This window comes from Microcebus murinus, chromosome 16, assembly GCF_040939455.1.
Source record: "Microcebus murinus isolate Inina chromosome 16, M.murinus_Inina_mat1.0, whole genome shotgun sequence".
NCBI classification, from domain to species: Eukaryota; Metazoa; Chordata; class Mammalia; order Primates; family Cheirogaleidae; genus Microcebus; species Microcebus murinus.
Window position 1 is genome coordinate 54,267,809 of NC_134119.1, and position 24,801 is coordinate 54,292,609.

Sequence of the window (24,801 nt, forward strand, 5' to 3'; positions counted from 1 at the left end):
GCCCTGGCGAAGTGTCCTCTCTGAGTCCTGCAACTACAGTGATTTCTGGATTTCAGAGTTTAATGTTGAAATTTCAGTGGCAGGAAGAGCTCACTGCAGTAGCTTCCTAACTGGCCATCTCCACCGCTACTCTGGTCTCTGCAAATGTCTTCCTGCCTGGTAGAAACCTCTAGAAAAGCAAAGACTCAAAGCCTGCAAGGGTGTTCTTTTGCCTTCAAAAAGAAGTTCAAGGTCAGTATCCTGGCATTCAAAGCCCTCCTTGCCTGTGTCACCCCAAACATATGCATGTGCATGCTCACACACGCACACGCCCACGCACACACCCCTTTCGCTATGACTACCTCAAACCCTTTAGGATTTTGCTGAAGAATTTCTCCACCAACCCCTTCCTACCCTGTTGCCCTCCCCCGTCCCCTGCTCCCAGCCTGGCCCTCCCAGCCTGGCCAGCTCCGTGTCTACCTGGGCATCACTCTCCAGGCAGCTTCCCCGGGAAGCGAGCCCCGCCGGGCAGTCAGGGCCCGTGTCTGCTGCAAAGCTGCGTGTGCTGCAGTATAACCCTGTGGCTCTCTGACACTCAGCCCCAGGCGCCCTAAAGGCAGAAGTCAGGCTTACCAGGTTCCCTCTGCAGGGGTCCATCTGTATGAACTCCTCACCTTCTCTCCCGACCCCAAACTAGTCCATTTCACTTACTGTGCTTGGACCACCCTCCTGCAGCCTCACCAACTTACTCCTTGCTGGGAGCACCACCGCCCGGCCTCAAGGTTTCCCTGGCCCCGACCTCCAGGCCGAGTCCACAAAGGAGCTGAATTTCATTCGCAACTGGGTCTGCCACGTCCCACGCGGCCCATAGCAGGTCAGAGGTCCTGGTGCCCCGCATGCCCAGCGTGGGAGGAGAGGCTTGCTGCTCCCACTCGAAATCCCGTGGCAACCATGTGCCTGCGAGAGTCCGCCGCACGAGCAGCATTCTGGCCTCCTGAGCTCCTTACAGGTGTTCTAGAGGGAAGTTGAGCACGTGTCACCAGTGGCCAACTCTGCCCAGGCCCTGGGCACCTTCAGAATAGAAAAGCTGGGTCTCGAGGGGCGGAGCAAGATGGCGGACGAATAACACTGCCAGACAGAGGGTCTCTGCAGAAAAGACAGATTCTAGCAGAAACTAGAGGAAAGAAGCAAGAAGACGAGCATACAGCGGACAAGGGCCGGAAGGAGGGATACCTGAGACCCCGGGAGACTCCACGGGAGGAGGCTGCGAAGGAGAACTGGAGGCTGAGACCACCGGAGCAGCCCGGAGACCAGCGGCAAGGGTAGGTGGATTTGCCGTTTCCCCTCCCCTGCATTCGGGACTGCTGGTGGGCTCCCCAGCGGGTGGACTGCCGCCGCCAGCCAGCGGTGAGCCTGTAGCAGACGTGGCACCAGGTTCCCAACTTCCTCCGGGCACCTCCGTGTGCACGGACCCGAGCCGCGCGGCAGGCGCCATATTGCCTCCTCCTCCCCTCCGCTGACCCTACCCACGGCTGCCCAGAGAGACAATACAGCCACCAGCCGGAGGCACCTCCAGGGAACGAGACCTTCCCGTTTGGGACCCCGCCCGTCCTCCCAGGTGCTGCTGGCACCGTGTTCCCAGGAAAACGGTGCCAACTCAGAGGCTGAGAGACATGGACCCAGCTTGGGCTCCCTGTGGGTGAATTAGGACCGGAAATCCTCTCCCTGGTGGGAATACAGTTTGAACTCTGGGACCCAGAGGTCGGACCTGCAGACCAGATCCCCTGCACCGAGGGCTAGCATTGCCCAGGGCACAGAAGGGTTATACGTGAACAGCCTACTGAGGTCTGTGTGCCTCCAGGGGCGGATCGGCATCCTAGAGAGCAACCCTCCTCCCAGGAGGAGGCCGTGCGCCCAACCCAGGTGGCGTTCCTGTGCAGGGAACCTCCCCGCCGGCATCACAGTCCGGGGAGGCCTGGTGGCTTGTGGTCTGGCCTGCTGGCAGAGGCCCAGGAGTAGCTGCGGAGTTGGGGAGGGTGGAAAGAAGCGAGGCCTGCTGCAGACTGCGGGTCTCAGACAGCCCCACCCCCACACTTTCTGGCTGAGCCGGACCATTCCATCCCCGCCCTGACAGCTTTCCCTGAAAGCAGAGAACAGAACTTTGACCCCTGCTAACGGCCTGAGGGCAGGCTTACCCAACCCAGCTCTGCCCAGAACGAGAGCTGATAACAGGACTCAAAATCAACACCATAGCCTGTTCCTCCAAGCAAACGCCACCTACCGACAGGGACGGCATCTTGCACAGCCTTTCCACGGCACCCACTGACTCAATATACAGGGAGTGGTCCAATTTCACCCACAGGCACCACCTAACGCCTCAGAAACTAAACAAGGTGTGTGAATACCCAAACAATAACCTAAGGAAAGAAACAACAACTGATCGACATGGGAAGAAATCAGCGAAAGAACTCAGGAAATATGAAGAACCAAACGGAAAACACACCCCCAAAGAGGAGCACCAGCCCCCTAGAAACGGACACTGACCAAAATCAGGCAACCAATATGACAGAAGAGGAATTTCGTATGTGGAACATAAGAACACTCACCCAGCTGCAACAACAACTCAATAACCAACACCAAGAAACTACAAAAAGTCTCCAGGATATGAGAAAAGAAATAGACACATTGAAGAAAAGTGTAACTGAACTCCTGGAAATGAAGAATCAATTCAAGGAACTACAAAATACAGTGGAAAGTCTCAAGAACAGGGTAGATGAAACAGAAGAAAGAATCTCAGAGCTTGAAGATAACACCCTCCAATTAAATAAATCAGTCACAGAAATAGAGCAGAGAAACAAGAGAAAAGAACAAAGCCTACAAGAGCTGTGGGATTATGTGAAGAAACCTAATGTGAGGGTCATAGGCTTACAAGAAGGGGAAGAAGACAACACTCAAGGGTTGGACAAGCTGTTTGAAGATATAATAGAGGAAAATTTCCCAGGCCTTGCTCAAAATCTTGATATACAAGTTCAAGAAGCTCAGAGGACCCCTGGGAGATTCAACGCAAACAGGAAGACGTCACGACATGCAGTCATCAGACTGACCAAAGTATCAACTAAAGAGGCCCTTCTAAGAGCTGTAAGACAAAAGAAGCAAGTAACATACAAGGGAAAGCCAATTCGAATAACATCAGACTTCTCTAATGAGACTTTACAAGCAAGGAGAGACTGGGGCCCCATTCTCACTCTTTTGAAACAAAACAATGCCCAGCCTAGAATATTATTCCCTGCAAAACTAAGCTTCGTATATGAAGGAGAAATAAAGACATTCTCAGACAAGCAAAGACTCAGAGAATTCACCAAGACAAGACCAGCCCTACAAGAAGTACTTAAAACAGCGTTATGCACGGAACATCATAATAATAACCCACGAATATAAAAACAACCAAAACCCAAAGATATTAAAGGCCAGATATTACAATGGCTCAAGACAGAAATCATAGCAACAACATCCAACCCAACAGAATGATCAGTAATCTACCTTACCTATCAGTTCTCTCAATAAATGTGAATGGCTTAAACTCTCCACTCAAGAGACATAGGCTGGCTGAATGGATAAGAAAATACAGGCCAAGTATATGCTGTCTTCAGGAAACACATCTAACCTGCAAGGATGCATATAGACTAAAAATAAAAGGGTGGAGATCAATATTCCAAGCAAATAGAAGCCAAAAGAAGGCTGGTGTGGCAGTTCTAATTTCAGACGATTTACTTTTTAAACCAACAAAAGTAGTAAAAGACAAAGAGGGTCATTATATAATGGTGAAAGGCACAGTCCAACAAGAAGAGATAACAATTTTAAATATATATGCACCCAACTTAGGTGCACCCAGATTCATAAAGCAAACCTTACTGGAGCTAAGCAAATGCATTAATAGCAACTCCATAATCGCCGGAGATTTCAACACCCCACTGACGGCACGAGACAGATCCTCCAAACAGAAAATTAATAAAGAAATAATGGACTTAAACAAAACTCTAGAACAATTGGGTCTGACAGACATCTACAGAACATTCTACCCAAAATCCACTGAATATACGTTCTTCTCATCAGCTCACGGGACATTCTCTAAGATTGACCATATCCTAGGACACAAAGAAAATCTCAAGAAATTTAAAAAAATAGAAATCATACCATGTACCTTCTCAGATCACAGTGGAATAAAACTAGAAATCAACCCTAACAGAAACTCACATTTCTACACAAAAACGTGGAAATTAAACAACCTCCTACTAAATGATTACTTCGTAAATGAAGAAATCAAGACGGAAATAAAAAACTTCTATGAAGAAAACGACAATGGAGAGACAAGTTATCAACTCCTCTGGGACACAGCTAAAGCAGTTCTGAGAGGAAAGTTTATCTCCATAAATGCCTATAACCAAAAGACAAGAAGATCACAAATAGACAATCTAATGAAACGACTCAAAGAGCTGGAAAAAGAAGAACAGACCAACCCCAAACCCAGCAGAAGAAGTGAAATCAACAAGATCAAATCAGAACTAAATGAAATTGAAAACAGGAAAGCTATTCAGGAGATTAATAAAACAAAAAGTTAGTTCTTTGAAAAAATAAACAAAATTGACACACCATTGGCTAAGCTAACGAAAAGCAGAAAAGAGAAATCTCTAATAAGCTCCATCAGGAATAAAAAAGGAGATATCACAACTGATCCCAAAGAGATACAAGATACAATTTATGAATACTACAAAAATCTTTATGCACACAAACTTGAAAATGTGGAGGAAATAGACAAATTTCTAGAAACACACAGCCTCCCTAGGCTCAACCAGGAAGAAATAGATTCCCTGAACAGACCAATCTCAACAGCTGAAATAGAAACAGCAATTAAAATCTCCCTAAAAAGAAATTTCCCGGTCCAGATGGCTTCACACCTGAATTTTACCATACTTACAAAGAAGAACTAGTACCTATCTTGCAGAAACTATTCCACAACATCGAGAAGAACGGAAACCTCCCCGACACCTTTTATGAAGCGAATATTACTCTGATACCAAAACCAGGAAAGGATGCAACAAAAAAAGAAAACTACAGACCAATATCCCTAATGAATATAGATGCAAAAATTTTCAACAAAATCTTAGCTAACCGAATCCAGACACTTATCAAAAAAATAATCCACCACGACCAAGTGGGCTTCATCCCAGGGATGCAGGGATGGTTCAACATACGTAAATCTATAAATGCAATTCACCACATAAACAGAAGCAAAAACAAAGACCACATGATTCTTTCAATAGATGCAGAAAAAGCTTTTGACAAAATTCAACACCCTTTCATGATACGAACACTTAAGAAAATAGGCATAGAAGGGACATACCTAAAGATGATACAAGCCATATATGACAGACCCATAGCCAACATCATACTGAATGGGGAAAAATTGAAATCATTCCCACTTAGAACTGGAACCAGACAAGGCTGCCCACTATCTCCACTTCTGTTCAACATAGTGCTGGAAGTCTTGGCTACAGCAATCAGACAGGAAAATGGAATCAAAGGTATGCAAATAGGGGCAGAAGAGATCAAACTTTCACTGTTTGCTGATGATATGATATTGTATCTAGAAAACCCCAAGGATTCAACCAAGAAACTCCTGGAACTGATCAATGAATTTAGTAAAGTCTCAGGATACAAAATCAATACACAGAAATCAGAGGCATTCATATACGCCAACAACAATCTAATTGAGAACCAAATCAAAGACTCAATTCCCTTCACAATAGCAACAAAGAAATTAAAGTACCTAGGAATATATTTAACCAAAGAGGTAAAAGACCTCTACAGGGAGAACTATGAAACACTGAGGAAGGAAATAGCAGAGGATGTAAACAGATGGAAATCCATACCATGCTCATGGATCGGCAGACTCAATATCATCAAAATGTCTATACTACCCAAACTGATCTACAGATTCAATGCAATACCTATTAAAATCCCATCAGCATTCTTCACAGATATAGAAAAAATAATTTTACGCTTTGTATGGAACCAAAGAAGACCCCGAATATCAAGAGCAATTCTAGGCAACAAAAACAAAATGGGAGGCATTAATATGCCAGATATCAAACTATACTACAAAGCTGTAGTAATTAAAACAATATGGTATTGGCACAAAAACAGGAATATTGACCAGTGGAACAGATGTGAGAATCCTGATATAAAACCATCCTCATATAGCCATCTCATCTTTGACAAAGCAGACAAAAACATACGCTGGGGAAAAGAATCCCTGGGGAAAAGAATCCCTCTTCAATAAATGGTGCTGGGAAAACTGGATAGCCACCTGTAGAAGGCTAAAACAGGACCCACACCTTTCACCTCTCACAAAAACCAACTCACGCTGGATAACAGACTTAAACCTAAGATATGAAACTATTAGAACTCTAGAGGAAAAAGTTGGAAACACTCTCCTAGACATCGGCCTGGGCAAAGAGTTTATGAAGAAGTCCCCAAAGGCAATCACAGCAGCAACAAAAATAAATAAATGGGACATGATCAAACTACAAAGCTTCTGCACAGCCAAAGAAATAGTCATGAAAGTAAACAGACAACCTACAGAATGGGAGAAAATTTTTGCATCCTATGCATCCGATAAGGGACTGATAACTAGAATATACTTAGAACTCACGAAAATTAGGAAGAAAAAATCAAATAACCCCATTAAAAAGTGGGCAAAGGACTTGAACAGAAAATTTTCTAAAGAAGACAAAAGAATGGCCAACAAACATATGAAGAAATGCTCAACATCTCTAATCATCAGGGAAATGCAAATCAAAACCACAATGAGATATCACTTAACCCCAGTGAGAATGGCCTTTATCAAAAAATCTCCAAACAATAAATGCTGGCGTGGTTGCGGAGAGAGAGGAACACTCCTACACTGCTGGTGGGACTGCAAACTAATTCAACCTCTGTGGAAAGCAATATGGAGATACCTTAAAGCGATACAAGTGAATCTACCATTTGATCCAGCAATCCCATTGCTGGGCATCTACCCAAATGATCCAGTGACACTCTACAAAAAAGACACCTGCACTCGAATGTTTATAGCAGCACAATTCATAATTGCAAGGCTGTGGAAACAGCCCAAGTGCCCCTCCATCCAAGAATGGATTAATAAAATGTGGTATATGTATACCATGGAGTACTATTCAGCTCTAAGAAACAATGGTGATATAGCACATCTTATATTTTCCTGGTTAGAGCTGGAACCCATACTACTAAGTGAAGTATCCCAAGAATGGAAAAACAAGCACCAGATATATTCTCCAGCAAACTGGTATTAACTGAGTAGCACCTAAGTGGACACATAGGTACTACAGTAATAGGGTATTGGGCAGGTGGGAGGGGGAGGGGGGCGGGTATATACATACATAATGAGTGAGATGTGCACCATCTGGGGGATGGTCATGATGGAGACTCAGACTTTTGGGGGGAGGGGGGGAAATGGGCATTTATCGAAACCTTAAAATCTGTACCCCCATAATATGCCAAAATAAAAAAAAAAATTAAAAAAAAAAAAAAAGAAAAGCTGGGTCTCAAGGGACACCAGTGCTCCTTAGCAGGGTGGCTCAGAGCCCTTCTCCAGAGGAAATCACAGTTAATGAGGTGAAAACAAGCAATTTGGCCAAAGCCACCCAAGCTGCTAAAAGGCAAGCACCCAATTAACATTCCTCATCAGTCTAATTCAATTAGGACCCGATGTCATCATTATTAATTACAACCCAGTGGGACAAATACAGAGCTGCTAGCTAGTGTGGATCTCCGTTGGTGTGCCGCAGGAAGGCGCGTGTGCGGCACACTGAGCACCAGAAGCCGGCAGCGGATCCCACGCCAGCAGACAAGGCAGCAGAGACCCTCCAACATGCCGGCGTCCCGTGGTCACAGTCCTGACTTCACCGGCCGTTCAGGGCAAGACAACGCCGGCTCTGCAGCTCAGCCAGAGGCGCGGGAGGGCCTGGAAACCCGCGCTTTGTCGAGATGCCCCAGGGAAGGCCAGTGTGTGGCCCAGGTTGAGAATGACTTTGTTGGAATCTTCAAAAGGTCCTTCTTGGCTGCATCTTCCCGTGGCCTTCACGGCCGAGGCTCGAATCCCTGGCTGGCGGCTCAGGCGACTCAGGCTCTGGAGGGACAGACGGGCGGCCACAGAGCAGAAGGGCCAGGGCGGTGCTGGCCCCGGGCTGTGAGGGGGTGAGGGCGCGGCCGCCTCTCCAAGGCGAGCCTGCACCCCTTCCTACCAGGCTGCGGGGCAGCTGCGCCCGGACCTCACTGTCACCTGGCCTCGGGCTGGTCCTCCTCGCCTCCCCTCACCCCCAGCATCACTGGCCTTAGCAAATAATGAATAAACAGCGACATTAAAGGACACCATTTATGCTTGTAGGAGGAAGATTCCAGAAAACAACCAGTTAAGGGGAAAAAAGAAAGAAAATCAGAATGAAATGTAGCTACCAAAGAGAGTGCTCACGCTGGCTACTATTGCTCAATTCGCTGAAGGAAGCCTGTCCTTGGCGGGGGAAGCTTTGGCCACTCAGTCTGCAGCCTCCCCTGTCCTCTCTTATAACAGGACAGCTTCCTCAGAGAGGCGATGTGATCTGCTGCAAACACAGCTGCAGCCAGAGTTGCCGTGGTTCCAGCCAAGGACATGTTAGTCTGCTGGAAGTTCCTAGAAAAAGTCTTGCTTTCTGCATAAAGGGGAGTATCTATAGGTGGTATTATCCTTCTCTTTACACCGTCCTTCTTGTCCTCTCCACCATGAACATGGATGTAACGTCTGGAGCTACCGCAGCCTCTTGTGACCACGAGGCCCAGAGTCTCAGAGTTGCTGAACCTGATGTCATGGAACTTCCTCCCTTTAGATTTCTTGCTATGTGAGAAAAATGAACACTTCTCTGTTCAAGGCACCTAAGGCAGGTTTTCTGTTCTTCACTACTGAGTACATCTCAACTGATACACAAACTAAAAGATGACTTTTCACTGAACATAAAACCCATGTGGGCTCTGATAAATGGTGGCCTCATTGGAGAGGTCAAAATTTGATTTCAAGAAAAATGCTTATTTAGATGAATATTTCACTCAATAAACGTTTATTAAGTACCTGCCATGGGCCTAGTACCAGCTAGCCATGAAGATCTTGCACCCCCCTAGCAACCCAAAAGTTAATGGGTAATCAGATAATGCACAAGAGGAAAAGGTGAAGTCCCCACTGTGGACCCTCAGGCCCTAGGTGGCCTGAGCCCAGGCCCCTGCCACTCCCCACACCAACCTCTGTGCCGCCCTTGTGCCGTCACGCTCTCAGGCGCCCACAGGTCTTGGGCCCTGGCCAAGGAGAGCTTGGGAGGCCATTCTAAGAGTGATAGTGTGTCTTAAAAATAAGTTAAGGCCACTGTTCACACCCACACAGTGACCCCCTCTGGAGTCACTACAGAAAACTGCAAGTGGGGCTCAAGGGCCCCAGGACCACCCCTGACGCCTTGGACACCCTCAGTGTCCTCTGGGGTGGAGGGAGGGGCGCACTCTGCAGGTGTGGGAAGGCCTGCAATGCCCGTCTGCTGCACAGAACCAGACATCGCGGGAGAACACGCCGAGCAACGCGGGCGAGCAAGGGAGTCCTCCTAGCCTTTGCTCCGCTGATGCTTGAAAACCATTCGCGAGTGAGCCTGTACCTCCTGTGATAGCTAGCTCTCAAGAAAGTGAGCCGCAGAAGCTGGAAAATTCCTCCAAAGTATGCCTCAAGGCAAACACAAACTAATTGATATGAAATGAATAAATATTTCATTAAAAAGAAATGGATTCCTTCCTTCATAAAAATGCATGAACAACGAAGGCTACTAGTAAATTGTAAATGCATCATAGTCAAGAATTCTAAAAATGATTCTGACAAAAGAGTAACAGCTAAGGCGAGGCTCAGAGAAGTTAAGTAACTTCTCTGAGAGTCACATAGTTGGGTCATAATTCCAACTCAGCTCTGTCAAAGTCAAGAGTCAAAGCCACTAAACTATTATACTACAAGGTAATTGACTCATACAGTTCCCTAAAAAGAGCAATCGCATGTTCTAAGAGCCCACTTGCGGCAGACAGTGCGGGGTATGGGATGTGCGTCCGCTGCCATTTGCCCCGCAGCTAACTTTGTTCCTGCCACAGGAACTCTGCATCTGCTGCCCCTTTTGTCTGCGATGTCCTTTTCCCAACGGGCTTCTCAGCAGTAGGCCTTCGGCCAAACGTGCCTGCGAGAGAGGCCGCCCCTGCCACCCTGGTCCCCAGTGACGCTGTCCCAACTTTCTGCAGAGCAGCTGTCATCAGTGGAAACGATCGTGCTCATTTACTGTGTGTTTGTCTCTCCTGCTAAACTGTCGGTTCTGAGCCAGAGACCTTGCGCAGCCAGCTCACCACCCTCACAGCTACCTAGACTAATGCCAGCACAGAGCCAGTTGTCCATAAACATTTACTGTCCAACTCAGCGTCCTGCAGTGTGTTCTGCCGTGCTACTGTTATCCTGGAGACCCAGTCATTTAAAAGATCAAAAATATCCTAAAAGAATAAATGTTAAGGAAAAAAACAACCCGATAAGCCAAATGTTTCTGAACATTCAAACTTACAAACATACATGCAAAATCTAATCCCTGCTTAATTCCCAAATGGATTTGTTGCAGTCTGGGCGCTAAATTGGTTCGTCTGCTATTAATGAAATGTGTTTTTTTCACACTATGAAGCCACATGCAGCTGTGAAAGCCTGGAATGAGGCTTTCCTCATTCTCGTGTGGAATGAGACAGCTAATCATATGCTCGGGCTGGGAAACGGGCATCACTGCATAATGAGGCAGTGTTGTTGAGTCTGGAATTATCATTTGTGCAACTCTTGCTCAATTTTATCTAGAATCTTCCTTTGAGGGACATAAAGAGCTATTATCATACAACTCTGTGCCGTTTTTCTGCTATTTTATGTGCAGACGCCTCTGGCTGTTGCATGAATTTTAATGAACTCCCTGTTTATCTTGCTCTGACCCTGCAGCTCTTTGCACAGACGGCCGCGCGCCGACCAAGAGAGACTTTGGAAGGAAACCCTTGGAGGTCTCCCAGCGGTGCCCTCCTCCTTCCCTGAGGGTGACTGAGCCCTGCTGACTTCAGAGTTAATTGAGAGTGGAACCCTGCACCCTGGACTCTCTCGGCTGGCTCGGCCAGCGAAGCAGCCGAGCACCATGAGGAGTGAGGAGGGAGGCTGAGCAGGGGCGTGGGGACGGAGGGGGTGTACACAGGCGGAGACGCGCGGCCCAGCCCTGAGACAGGCAGTGCAGACCACTTGCCTATTGACTGGTCCGTTGTTAAGTTCTTCATCATCTCTATATATTTCCTTCTATTACACTCGTTCATTTATATTATATGTGTGCTGTATAGATACATATATGTGTATATATACACACTGCGTAGTGGGGGTATGTGTATACATATGCATGCACATGTATGTGTGTGTGTACTGTGTGTTTTGTGTGGGGTGTATATGCATGTGTGCATATATCCACTGTTCAGTGGATGTACATATTACATATAGAGATATATATGTGTATATGTATATACGTGTGTATATATAGCTTAGTGGGTAGGTATATATTTGCACACACATGTGTGTATGTATATGTACTGTTTTGTGGGAACACATATATATGTATATCCATAGCATATGGTGTGCATATGTGTGTGTATATCTATAAACTGCTGGGGATGTATGTATATACACACGTGTGTGTGTGCGTGCATGCATGTGTGTGAACGACAGGGAAACATTGCTACCCGCAAAGAGCTTATGCTGTGATTCATGAGGCCCCCAACTGAGAGGAGAGATGGGCAAACACGTAAGAGGCTCGCTGTGGTTAGCTACAGGTGCTGTGGAGGAAAGCGGAAGGAGCTATGAAGGCATGGGGTGAAGCCACGTGGGGTGGCCCTCAGGGAAGGTCTCGGGAGGGACAGCTGAGCGGAGCCCTGGCACCTCGAGGGAGCCTGGCGAGAGGGGGCAGGGCGAGCGAGGTGGAGGGAACAGCGAGCGCAGGTCTGAGTGAGGGCTAAGTTCAGGGCGGTTGAGAGACCAGAGGGAGGGCTGGGATGGAACGAGCAGGAAGACAGGGCGGAGGGGAAGCCAGAACGACGGCTATGCCGGCGGTGCGGCCTGGCAGGCGGCGCGAGACCGGCCTGTATCCGAGCCGGAGGGAGGCAGCAGCCAGGCGGCTCGCGGATCTTCGTGCACACGCCTGCCGCCGCGGCCCAGGGCCGGCTTCCTCCCCGCGCCCTATCCGCTCACTGAGCCAGCGTTTGCTGAGCCTTTACCACGTACGTACGTGCCCAGCGCTGAGCTGGTGCCGCCAGGACCAGGCGGGTGGGCATGGCCGGTCCCAGCCCCCGGAGTCCCACGGTCAGGGGGGAAGGCAGACGAGTGACCTGACAGCCGCCCGTGGCCAGCTGTGTGCAAGAGGGGCGGAGGCGACACTGAGCCTAGACACGGGAAGGGGCTCAGCCACTGAGTCTTCTCCCCGGACATGTCCCTCTGTGTGCATACTCAGATCTTTCTAGAAGCCTTAGCCATGCTGGCTTCAAGAAGACATGGAAAACAACTGAAAAAGGCCAGCTGCATGCCAGGTGCTATACTAGGGCTGTGCGTCATTTGTCCCCTTATTTTTGTGTGAAAACTTTGAGTCCATTCTAGTCACTTTTCTCTTTCAGGAGAGGAAACGGAGGGTTCGGGTCCAGCTGCACTCGACCAGCAGCAGCAGGCTCATGCCTGGAGCCCAGCCCTGCCCCCGAAAGCCTGCACTCTTCCATGCTCTGTTGCTTCCAAAACCAAACGTCCAATGTTGTTGGACACTGATGCACACTCTCCACCTGTCCCTGGTTTACAGCTGATGTGCACATGACTAAGCTTGGCTTCAGCCTAACTTCTGTATCTGGGAGGGACCTGTGGAAATGAAACAGGCTGTGTGTGGCAGTGGGTTCTCTCCAGACCTTCAGCTCATCATCTGTAAAATGGGCATGATAATGCGAGTACAAGGGAGATGGTGGGTGTCCAGTCCCCAGGATAGTAATTGTCAGTTTCTGATTAGTCAGGACTTATTGTGTTGCAAATTTTGGAAGCCCAACAAGATCTCACATCGGCAGACAAGGATATTGCTCCCTTAGCTGGTAAGGACAGTGGATAACTCAGGAGGCCGGAAGACTAAGGCCGCAGCACTGTTGTGTCTGCCCATGTCCCCTCGCTTGCCTCCACCCACAGGGCTCCCGTGAGCACCTGTGGCTCTGCAGGAGGCCTTTCCTGCCCTGCACAGGGAAAGCCCAAAGTGTGGGAAGGCGGTGCTGCCTGCGCAGCCTCCTCCCAGCAGGAACGAGCACCACGCATCCCTGCTCCGGCGTCCCCAAGCTGCAGCCCCCAAGCATGCTCTGTGCCGTCTCCTACACGCCCCCACAGAGACCGCTCCAGGTGCCCGCGGTGGTGAGGGGCTTCACCAAACGCCGCTTGTCGGCCACCTTCCTTTCTCTGTCTCGCTCCCCCGCTCTTACACGCGCTTCCTGGGGCCACGTCCTGATGAACAGCTGGCACTCAATTCCTTCCCGCAAAACTAGCTTCTGGAGGAACGACGTAGCTAAGACAGTCATCAGCACGGCCAGGACCAGGGTGAGGCTGGCGAGGTGCCAGGGGTGCAAAATGTAAGGAAGCATGCGCCAAGCCTGCACCACAAGATCTCAGGAGGAAAATGGCCGGCAGCAGACGCAGACCCGTGTCCCTGCAGGACGTGGTGCAGGAGGGAAGAGGACACGTCTCTCACCTCTGATTCCCTGGAGGCATCTGACTGGTTGGCCTTGGATCCGTATCCACTCCTTGGACCAAGCTCTGTGTCTGGCTGTGCCACGGCACACGCCCACCGCAGTGGGTGATCGACAGTCACTCTGGGCCCCCGTGGAGTGAGAGGGTTCTCTCCAAAGGAAAGGGATGTTATTATGACAATAAAGCTGGACAGTCACACGTAGCAGCCACCACTGTCTACTGTGGGTCGCCATTCCCTTTCCATTCCACAGATGACAGTACTAAGCTTCAGAGTGGTTAATTTACTTTCCCAGATATCCACAACTAATACATGTCAGAGTCATCCTGACTCCAAAATCTAAAGTCTTTCTACTGGATACACAGAAATTAACATGTTTAGCCTCAAGTGTCCCAGAATTTAGTCATAAAAAATGATTATGAAAAATGCCATAAATTCTTGCTAAAATCAATGGATCACCTGTAGCTGTTTCCTTTGGTGCTATACTGGGAGGCATGAAAATAAAATGAGATTTTTGTGAATTCACATGTGCTCTTTCCTGATAACCAAGGCTACTGTCATAGTTTAACAATGACATGTCTTCTTGAAAATTCTTAATAAATGCTGGATCTAACCTGCCAAAGGCAGAAATCAAAGCCAAAATATTCATTTCTAGTTAGAATTAAGCCAGCCCACCTCCACCTTAAGTGTATTAATAGCCATGCAGACTTCACCAGCATTTACCATGAATGGCAGGGATTATTTGGTATTTTGGCCAGAACAAAGCTATATTCTATTCCCTTAAAGTAAGCTAACCTCATTCTGAATACTGGACATTTGTGTACATTCTACATGAATTTGCATGTCATCAAGATATTGCTACAACCGACAAGCAACTTAAAAATAGACACTCTAGAAAGCTTGGATTTTTCAAAAAGATCTATTAAACCATAGCTATAAAACATTTATGCCCTAGACTACAGGTTCTGAGAGCCAAGCCAGCAGCCAAATACTGTCACAGGTAAAGGCAGAAAAAGCAGACAAAATATTCAAGGAATGATGACAGGCTATAACCAATTTAAAAATCGTGAGGCCACATGTTCATAGATTTGGTAGTATGTCATGAAAGGGCACAAAAGGTTTAGGACCAAAACCCTCAAAGACGTGAGACTAAAAGTGATGTGCTCCCATGTAATGCCAACTCCGTGGTAGTTTAAAACGTCAATTTTGCTTTAATTTTCCTTAAGCCAGACAATCCCAACATTAGGATGAGAATCAACATAAATGATAGGTTTAACGGGATTGTTTTTATTTTGGCGTGCTTTAAATTCAGCCACTATCCATGAGATTATGGGCAAGCCTCCTAACTTCACTGGGCCACAACTACTTTTTGAAAAATCCAGAGAAGGAGAGCCTAAAATGTGGTACATAACCTCTGCCCAAATCTCTTGCTGACTCCTAGAGGTCATATATATGGAGCAGACTAAAAGCAATCCAGTTAAGAAGAAAAAGAAGTGGACTGAGATTTGTATGCCGGCCTGAGACACAGAGTATGTGGTGTAAGTCCAACTAAGTTAACTGCTTGTTAAAAATATGTTTTCCAAGAAATACATTAGGATCCAAAGTTTCTGCAACATAATATTCAAAATGTCCAGGATGCAACCCAAAGCTACTTAACATAAAGAACCAGGAAAATGTGACCCATTCTCAATAGAACAGATAATCAATGGAGGTGAATTTTAAGATGTCCTAGACATTAGAATTAGCATAAAGAACAAGCAGTTATTATGACTATGCTACATGATATAAAGGAACAATATGGTTGAAATAGATGGAAAGATAGGAAATCTAAGCAAAGAGAGATAAACTATTTTTTAAAAATTAAAAATTTCCACCCAGGCATATCATAGCTAAACTTCTAAAAGTCAAAGACTAAGGGAAATTTTTGAAAGGAGTGACACATTACATACCAGATAATAATGAGTCAAAGTTTGATGACTTCTCATCAGAAATTATGGAAGTCAGGTGACAATGGAACAAAATCTTTAAAGTAATGAAGGAAAAAAGAAACCGTCTCAACCTAAAAGTCTGTATCCAGCAAAAATGTTCTTCAAGAAAGAAGGTGATACAAATATATTTCAGCTAAAATAAAATAAAGGGAATAATTAACAAGAGATCTGCACCATATGAAATACTAAAGTAAATTTCTCAGGCTGAATGGAAATGATAACAGGTATGGGTCAATATCAAAAACTATTTTCTCTTAATTTTTTGAAAACAAATATATATATATGATTTATAATTTCAGAAGCCACAATACATTTGACAACTATAGTAAAGGCTGACAGGGTGGTAAATGACCCTTTATAGTTGCAAAGTTTCTAAAATTTATGCAAAGTATAAAATATTAACTCTTGGAACACTATGAAATAAATTAAGGATGAATATTATAATCTCTAGAGCAACAATTTAAAAACATAATAAAAGGAAGTATCATTATAATATAAAGTCAATAGATAAATTTAAAAGGAATTCTAAATATTCAATTAATCCAAAACAATACAGTAAAGAAGAAACAGAGAACAACAACAACAACAACAACAACAACAACAAAAACACAGAGGGAAGAAGAAAACAAATAAAATCATGGTAGACCTAAATTAAATCATATCAATAATTGCATTAATTGTGAATGGATTAAACAATCCATCTAAAAGGAAGAGAGTGTCAGAATGGATTTTTTTAAAAAAAGCAAGACCTCCCTATATACTGTCTTTAAGAGATTTATGTTAAATATAAAAACACTGATAGAATGAAAGTTAATGCATAGGAAAATATGTGCCATGAAAAGAGCATAAATAAGGTAGAATGACTATATTAATCTCAGAGAAAATAAGCTTCCAAATAAAGAGTATTAGCAGAGAAAGAGAAGGACATTTCATAATGATAATAGAGCCAATCCATCATGAGGCCATAGCAATCATAAATGTGTACACATCTAAGAAAAGACCTCAAAATAGAAGAAGCAAACATTGATAGGCTTAAAGGAAGAAGAAATTCCACAATTATAGTTGGATATTTCATGCAACCATCTCAGAAACTGACAACACAACTAAATTTTAAAAATAAGCAAAGACATAAAAGATCTGAATAACATTATTAATCACCTTGACTTAACTGGTATTTATTGAATCTTACATCTGATAACTTTGAAATATATTCTTTTCAAGCAGGTATAGTGTGTTTACTAAGATAGACCATAACTTGGGCATAAAATGACTCTAAATAAATATAAATGGATTGAAATCATAACATGTTCTTGAAACACAAAGGAAAAAAATCAGAATCAATAAAAACAAAGCACTTAGAAAAACACCAAATATTTGGAAATTAAATTACACATACCTAAATAATTCATGACTCAAAGAAAAAATCACAAGTGAAATTAGAAAACATTATAACTAGATAATAATTAAAATACAATATTTCAAATTTTGTGAAATGTAGCTAAAGCAGTACTTAGAGGGAAACTTAAAGCTTAAAAGGCTTATATTAGAAAAAAGAAATGTCTATCATCAATGATCTAAGTTTCCACCTTGAAAAGCTAAGATTATAAACTGATCAAGAAAATAAGAGAAAGAAGGCAAATCAGTCACATTGGAAGTGAAAGAGGAATTATCACTGCAGAAGCCACAGAATCAAAAGGATCATATGAGAATATTATGAATTATTTTATGCCAACAAATTTGCCAATATAGAGAAAATTTATAAGTTCCTTGAAAAATAACTTACTAACATTCATGTAAAAACCCCCAGAAAATTTAGCAAAATTTTCTTTAAAAGTTGCTTTCTTAGTCAAAAGTCTTACCAGAAACAAATCTCAATACCTAGATGACTTCATTTGTAAATCCTATCAAACATTTAAAGAAGTAACACCAACTTTACACAAACTCTTTCAGAAAGAGGAAATATATAGGAAAAGAAAAGTCCCAACTCATTTCAAGAGACTACTATAACCCTAAAAACAAATGTGACAAAGATATTACAGATTAACATTCCTTAACAACATGCATGTAAACTTCTCTAATAAGATGTTAGCAAATCAAATTCAACAATATATGTAAAGAATAAAACTTTACATCCAAGTAGGATTTATCTCAGTAATATGTGGCTGGTTTAAAGTTTGGAAATCAATCAATGTAATTCATCATAGTAAGAAAATAAGGAGAAAAACAGTATGATCATTACAATAGTGCAGAAAAAAACATTTGATGGGATTTAACAAGTGGACATAATAATCATTTCCAGCAAACTAGGATTAGAAAATAATTGCTCAATCTGGTAACGGGCATCTCAGAAAAACTTGGTTTTAACCACATCCTCAGTGACGAAACAGCAAATGCTTTTTTCCTCCTAAAATTAAGAACACAGCAAAGATGCTTAACTTGTGACTTTTCCTCAACATTGTGCTGGAGGTTTTAGCCACTGCAATAAAAGATTTTAAAAGCATAAAGACAGGGGAAATAGGGAAAACTACTCTGTTAGCTGATGGCATAATTATTGCCATAGAAAATCTCCAGGAAACTACAAAACAACTATTCCAACTAATTATTTAATAAGCAAGGTTTCAGGATATAAGATTAAGACATAAAAATCAATTGTATTTTTATATCTAGCAACAATCAATTAAAAACTAAATTAAAAATAATTTAATTTCATTACAACAGTGTCAAAAAAAAAAAAAAAAAACCTCAGAAAATAGTTAGGAAAAACATTAATACCAAAAAGGCAGAAGCCCCTATCCTTAAAACAACAAAACATTCCTAAAATAAATTTTTAAATACTCAGAAAATATAGATATAAGTAACAACAGAAAGATTTACCATGTTTGTGGATTAGAAAACTAACTACTTTTAAGATGTCAAATATTTCCAATAGCAGAGTACATAAACAGGTGGAAAACCATACAAAATGTCTATCCTACCCAAAGTGATCTACAGATTCAATGCAATCCCTATTAAAATACCAACAGATATAAAAAAATAATTTTCGCAGATATATAAAAAATAATTTTATACTTCATATGGAACCAGAGAAGACCCTGTACAGCAAAAGCAGGGTGGGCGGATTGCTCAAGGTCAGGAGTTAGAAACCAGCCTGAGCAATAGACCCCATCTCTACTAAAAATAGAAAGAAATTAATTGGCCAACTAAAAACATATAGAAAAAATTAGCCGGGCATGGTGGTGCACGCCTATAGTCCCAGCTACTTGGAGGCTAAGGCAGAAGGATTGTTTGAGCCCAGGAGTTTGGGGTTGCTCTGAGCTAGGCTGACACCACGGCACTCTAGCTCGGGCAACAGAGTGAGACTCTGTCTTATAAAAAGAAAAAAAAAAAAAAAAAAAAAAAAGGACACCTGCACTCGAATGTTTATAGCACCACAATTCACAATTGCAAAGATATGGAAATGACCAAAGTGCCCATCAATACATGAGTGGATTAATAAAATGTGGTATATATGTAGCATGGAGTACTATTCAGCTACAAGAAACAACAGTGATATAGTACCTCTTGTATTTTCCTGAATAGAGCTGGAACCCATTCTACTAAATGAAATATTCCAAGAATGGAAAGATAAGCACCACATGTACTCACCAGCAAATTGGTTTCATGGATCAACACCTAAGTGGACATACAGGAATAACATTTATCGGGCGTTGGGCAGATGGGAGGGGGAGGAGGGAATGAGCACGTACATACATAATGAGTGAGATGCACACCATCTAGGGGATGGACACGTATGAAGCTCTGACTCTAGGGGGGAGGAGGGACAAGGGCAATATACATAACCTTAACATTTGTACCCACATAATATGCTGAAATTAAAAAAAAGATGTCAATAATTCCAAATTGATATATAGATGTAGTGTAATACCAATTATAATTCTATCAGTTTTTTGTAGAAGTTGATAGGTGAAATATCTATGAAAATTCAATGACCTACAGTATTCAAAACAATCTTCAAAAATAATAAATGAAGGATGATATTACCTGACTTCAAGACTTATTAGAAACATGCAGTAATTAAGATAGTCTGGTACTTGCATAAATATTTACAAGTGCATAAAATGAACAGAATAAAGAGCCCAGAAGAAGACCTCCCATTTACACAAGTTATCTGAGTTTTCACATGGACACCAAAGCAATCTGATCAACAAAGAAAAGCCTTTTCAAGAAATACATATCCATATGTGGGGAAAAATGAATCTTGAGCCTACCTCCCATCATACAAGAAAATAATTTAAGATGAAACACAGAACTAAACCTATCTATCTATAAGCTAAGCTGTAAAACTTTTAGAAAGGAAACATAAGAAAATAGCTCTGTGACTTCAGTACACTCTCTTGAGCCAAGTTTTCATGTGCAATTTACACAAAACAAGGCCTTTAAAAAGCAAAACACTCCACAAATTATACTTCACCAAAATTTAAAACTTCCATGCATCAAAACATACCACTAATAAAATTAATAGCCAAATTAGTCTGGTTGAAATTCTCATATATGATAAAGCACTGGTATTTAGATATATATCCCACAGTTCAGTGATAAAAAAAGACAAAAGCCCATTTTTTAAAAAATATACAAAAAGTTTTAAACAGGCAGTTCACAAAAGAAGACACAACTAGCCATTAAGCACATGAAAAAAAAAATTATTGTCATGAGTCATCAGGTAAACATGAGATAAAACCACACTGAGATACTACAAAACACTCATCAGAACCAACTAAAATTAAAAATATTGATAGCACCATGTTGGCAAGGATATGAAACAAGGAAACTCTTAGTAGGAGAAAAAAATGGAAGTTTTACATAAAACTAAATGATATCTATTCTATGATCCAGTAGTTCCAATCCTAGATATTCACCCAAAAGAAATGAAATCATATGTCTACAGAAAAAGACTTCCTCACAGATTTTCATAGCAACTTTACTATACAAAATATTCGGAACTAGAAATAATCCTGGAGTTTATCTTGATGAAAATGGATTAGCAAACTATGATATATTAATGAAATGGAATACTGTTCATCAGTAAGAAGAGAAAAATATACAGCAACATGGATGAATCTCAAAAGCATTATGCACAAAAATATTATGTAAAATGCAAAACATTATGAAGCTTTAAAGAAAAGAGTACTTACTGTAATGATTCCATTTTATATTAAATTTTAGGGCAGGCAAATCTAATCTATACTGAATACAGTGGCAGCATTAGGGGTATATTTTGACTGGGAAGAGTGAAGAGGGGACTTTTGGATGGTGGTGATATTCTATATTTTGGTAGGGTGTTAGGTTACCCAGGTGCATGCATTTCTTAAAACTCAACAAATATAAACTTAAGATTTGTGCATTTGGGTGTGTACATTTTACATCAAAAGAAAAACTATAGGCAGATCTCTATGCTTACACATTTAGGGGGAAGTGTACAGATATTTTCAATTTACTATGAAATGTATTAAAAAATAAAATGAATTGATGGATGGGTAGAAGAATAGGCATTTCATAAAATAAGTTTGGTAACATGCTATTGTATTAATAGCATATAAGTGGTAGACATGGGTGTTTATTGTAAATTTTTTCCAACTTCATTATATGCTTAAAAATTTTAATACTAAAGTGATAGAAAAAAAACCATATGAGCATGCAGTCAACCCTGCCCTCTACAGCAAGGGCATCACAGCTTCTTTTTTAATTTCAAAATATTAAGGGCATACAAATGTTTTTGTTACATAGATAGTTTTTATAATGCTTTAGTCAGACCTATAAATGGGCCATCACCCAAATAGTGTTCATTGTATCTTTTCAGTAGGTTTTTACCTCTCCCCTCCTCTCCCTCCCTCCTGCTCAATTTCCAATGGCTTTTACTTCTCCCTGTGCCTATTGATTAGTTTCAAATTATTAGAAAGTACATTTGGTGTTTGTTTGTCCATTCTTGAGATATCTTACTTAGGATAATGGTCTCCAGTTCCATCCAGATTGTTGCAAAAGGTATTATTTCATCATTTTTATGGCTGAGTAGTACTCCCTGGTATATATAGGCCACATTTTGTTAATCCATTAATGAATTGATTTTTTCAATTGTAAATTGTGCTGCAATAAACATTATAGTGCAGGTGTCTTTTTGATAAAATGACTTCTATTCCTTTGGATAAATACCCAGTAGTGAGATTGTGGGACCGAACAGTAGGTCTACTTTTAGTTCTTTGAGAAATCTCCATAATGTATTCCATAAAGGTTGTACTAATTTGCAGTCCCTCCATCAGTGCATAAGTGTTCCTTTCTCTCTGTATCTATTATTTTTGGCCTTTTTAATAATAACCACTCTGACAGGGGTAGGGTGATATCTCATTGTGGTTTTAATTTGCATTTCCTTGATGATTAGTGATGTGGAGCATCTTTTCATATGTTGGTTGGCCATTTGTCCATCTTCTTTAGAAAAGCTCCTGTTCATGTCTTTTGCCCACTGTTTAATGGGGTTATTTGTTTTTATCTTGCTGATTTGAGGTCTCTGTATAGTTTGCAAATACTGGGCATCCCATACTGGACATCCCCAGTATCCTTTATTGGATATATAGTTTGCACTTTTGTGTCCCGCACAAGCTGTTCTCCTGCCCTTCTCTACTAGAAGACAGACCTCCCAACTACAGGCTGAAAACTGAAGATATTTATTTTCCCAGCATCCTCAGCAGCTAAGGCAGTCATGTGACTAATTATAGCCAATGAAATGGAAGGAGACGTCAACTGGGCAGATTCTGGAAGGGATGTTCTTCCCTGACAAAGTCACAAAGGTGAGTAGCAGTTGTGTGAAGAACTTGGCAACCCCTTAACACCATTAGGTCAGAAGCCTGAGGAGAAAGATCTCATCCCACTGAGCGGGTTGGAGGGGGTGGGTGGAAAGAGACAGAAACCATGATGACATCAGAGACCCAATATGCTACTGCAGACTCCCCCTACCCATGGACCACTTGATTTGGTGACACCTTCAATATATATCCCACCTCTGACTCACTCACCACTCCCAGCACTGCCACCCTGATCCAAGCCACAGTCCCTCTCCTCACCGGCCTCCCTGCTTCTGCCTGGGCCCCTCCCAGGATGCTCCCAGCATGGTAGCCGAAGGGACCTGCAAGACTTCTCCAAACATCATGCTACTCCTCCGCTCAGAACTCCCCAGGGCCTTCCTTCCCTTCTCACTCTTAGGAATAGCCAAAGTTGCTACCACAGCTGATGAAGTCCTCCATGGTCTGGTCCTTGCAGATTTTGCTGACCCTGTCTTCCCCCACCCCCACTGCCTGCAGGCTCCTCAAAAACGCCAAGAACACTGCCTTCCATGGTGCTTGCACTTGCGGTTCCCTTTGCCTGGGATGGTCTGACTTCCTCCTTCACTGCCTCTGGGTCTCTGCTCACCTTGTCTCATGTCACCTTATCACTGAGAGCACTGTCTGGTACAACCGTCCATGTGATGGAAACGTTCTATAACAATCTGAGCTGTCCAAGGTGGTGGCACTGGCCACACGTGGCTACTGAGCACTCCTGGTGTGGCTAGTCCGACTGAGTAACTGAATTGTTGCCATTTCATTTGATGCTGACTAATTTAAATTTAAATATCCACATGTGGTTGGTGGCTGCCCTATTGACAACTCAGCTCTGCAAAATAGCAACGTCGGCCATTCTCCACAGAACCCAACTTCCCCCTTACCGTATTGTGCTTTTAGTACACTTATCCTCATCTAATGTTCCATAAACGTGCACATTTGTTATCTCTCTCATTTCTAAACGGAAGAGAAAAGGCACACGGGTCTGCTTTGGTTACCACTGATCAAGACAGTCTAAAATAGTGCCTGCTACAGAGTTTGCATTCAGTTAGTATTCAGAGAGTGGATTAATCAAAGTAGGGAGGTTGTTTGAGGTGATCCAACTTCTTAGGTCAAATGTCTCAGTTTAACTCCATGAGTTTTCAATGGTTTAATCAAGACTTTGGGTTGCCGGAACAGCAGGTGCATGGTCAGCCTTTGGTTCCATTCCCAGTTGGGCACTTGTGCACAGGCAAACTGTTCCATCTTCCTGAGCTACTGAGACTGAGCTATGCATCTACATTTTTCCATTTTTGTACAGTGGAAATAATAGTAGCTCTGGAAAAACATTAGAGGAGATCTGGCAGTCAATAGGCACTCAAAACAATTCTTGCCAAAGGAAATCTCTAAGTTGGAACATACTGGGGCTTAGTTGGGGGAACCTTTTTGTTTTCTAAAAACCCCTGCCTTCTTCTCATAGTTTTCTATAGCCTTTTACCAAAGACAATCAAGGATCACAAATGTGAACCTTCCAGAACAACAAATGCCTCTGTTGCTGGAAAGAGCTGCTTTTGTGGTGAGTTTGTGGGTTGTTTTTTCCACTTTCCTCATTTAGACTTTCAAGGAAGAAATGGTATTAGCAATCTTGAAATAATTACCATTGTGATTCACCTAAACCAGGGCTGCTCTAGTGATTTAACTTTCAGAATAAAATTACACCAGATCCAAAGGAAACTATTCAGCCTGCCTTTCGTGTTCCAAATTTGTCAAATTGAAATCTCTCTGTCAAGCAGGAAATTCCCAGTGCCCAGCAACCGACACAAAATCAGACTCACAAATATGCACATCTGCTTAAGCCCAGTGGGCTCAACTTTTGTATTTTGTTCATGAATATTTTAAAAGCTCATCATTCTTACCTTTCCAAAACTCCCCTTGCCAATGGCCCGCAGAATCTGGAAATGGTCAAAGTTGACTGCAAAAGAAAAAAAAAGAAAACAAGTCAAATTTGCCAATCTGGCACTGCTTCTTGAACATCCTAACCTATGCGCCTGCCCCGCGCTCCGGCCCTGGTCCTGGTCCCACCGCGCTCGGGCCCTGGTCCCA

General features: G+C 43.0%; 1 protein-coding gene across 2 annotated transcripts in view; it reads right to left on the bottom strand.

Moving 5' to 3' along the window:
• Positions 1–24,801, bottom strand: part of LOC142861078 (serine/threonine-protein kinase 32B-like) — a 118,851-nt gene that overhangs the window by 16,404 nt on the left and 77,646 nt on the right. For both annotated transcript variants that reach the window (XM_075992957.1, XM_075992956.1), the window contains exon 2: positions 24,615–24,670. In XM_075992957.1, the coding sequence (XP_075849072.1) occupies positions 24,615–24,670 (56 nt within the window). The remainder of the gene's footprint in view (positions 1–24,614; positions 24,671–24,801) is intronic.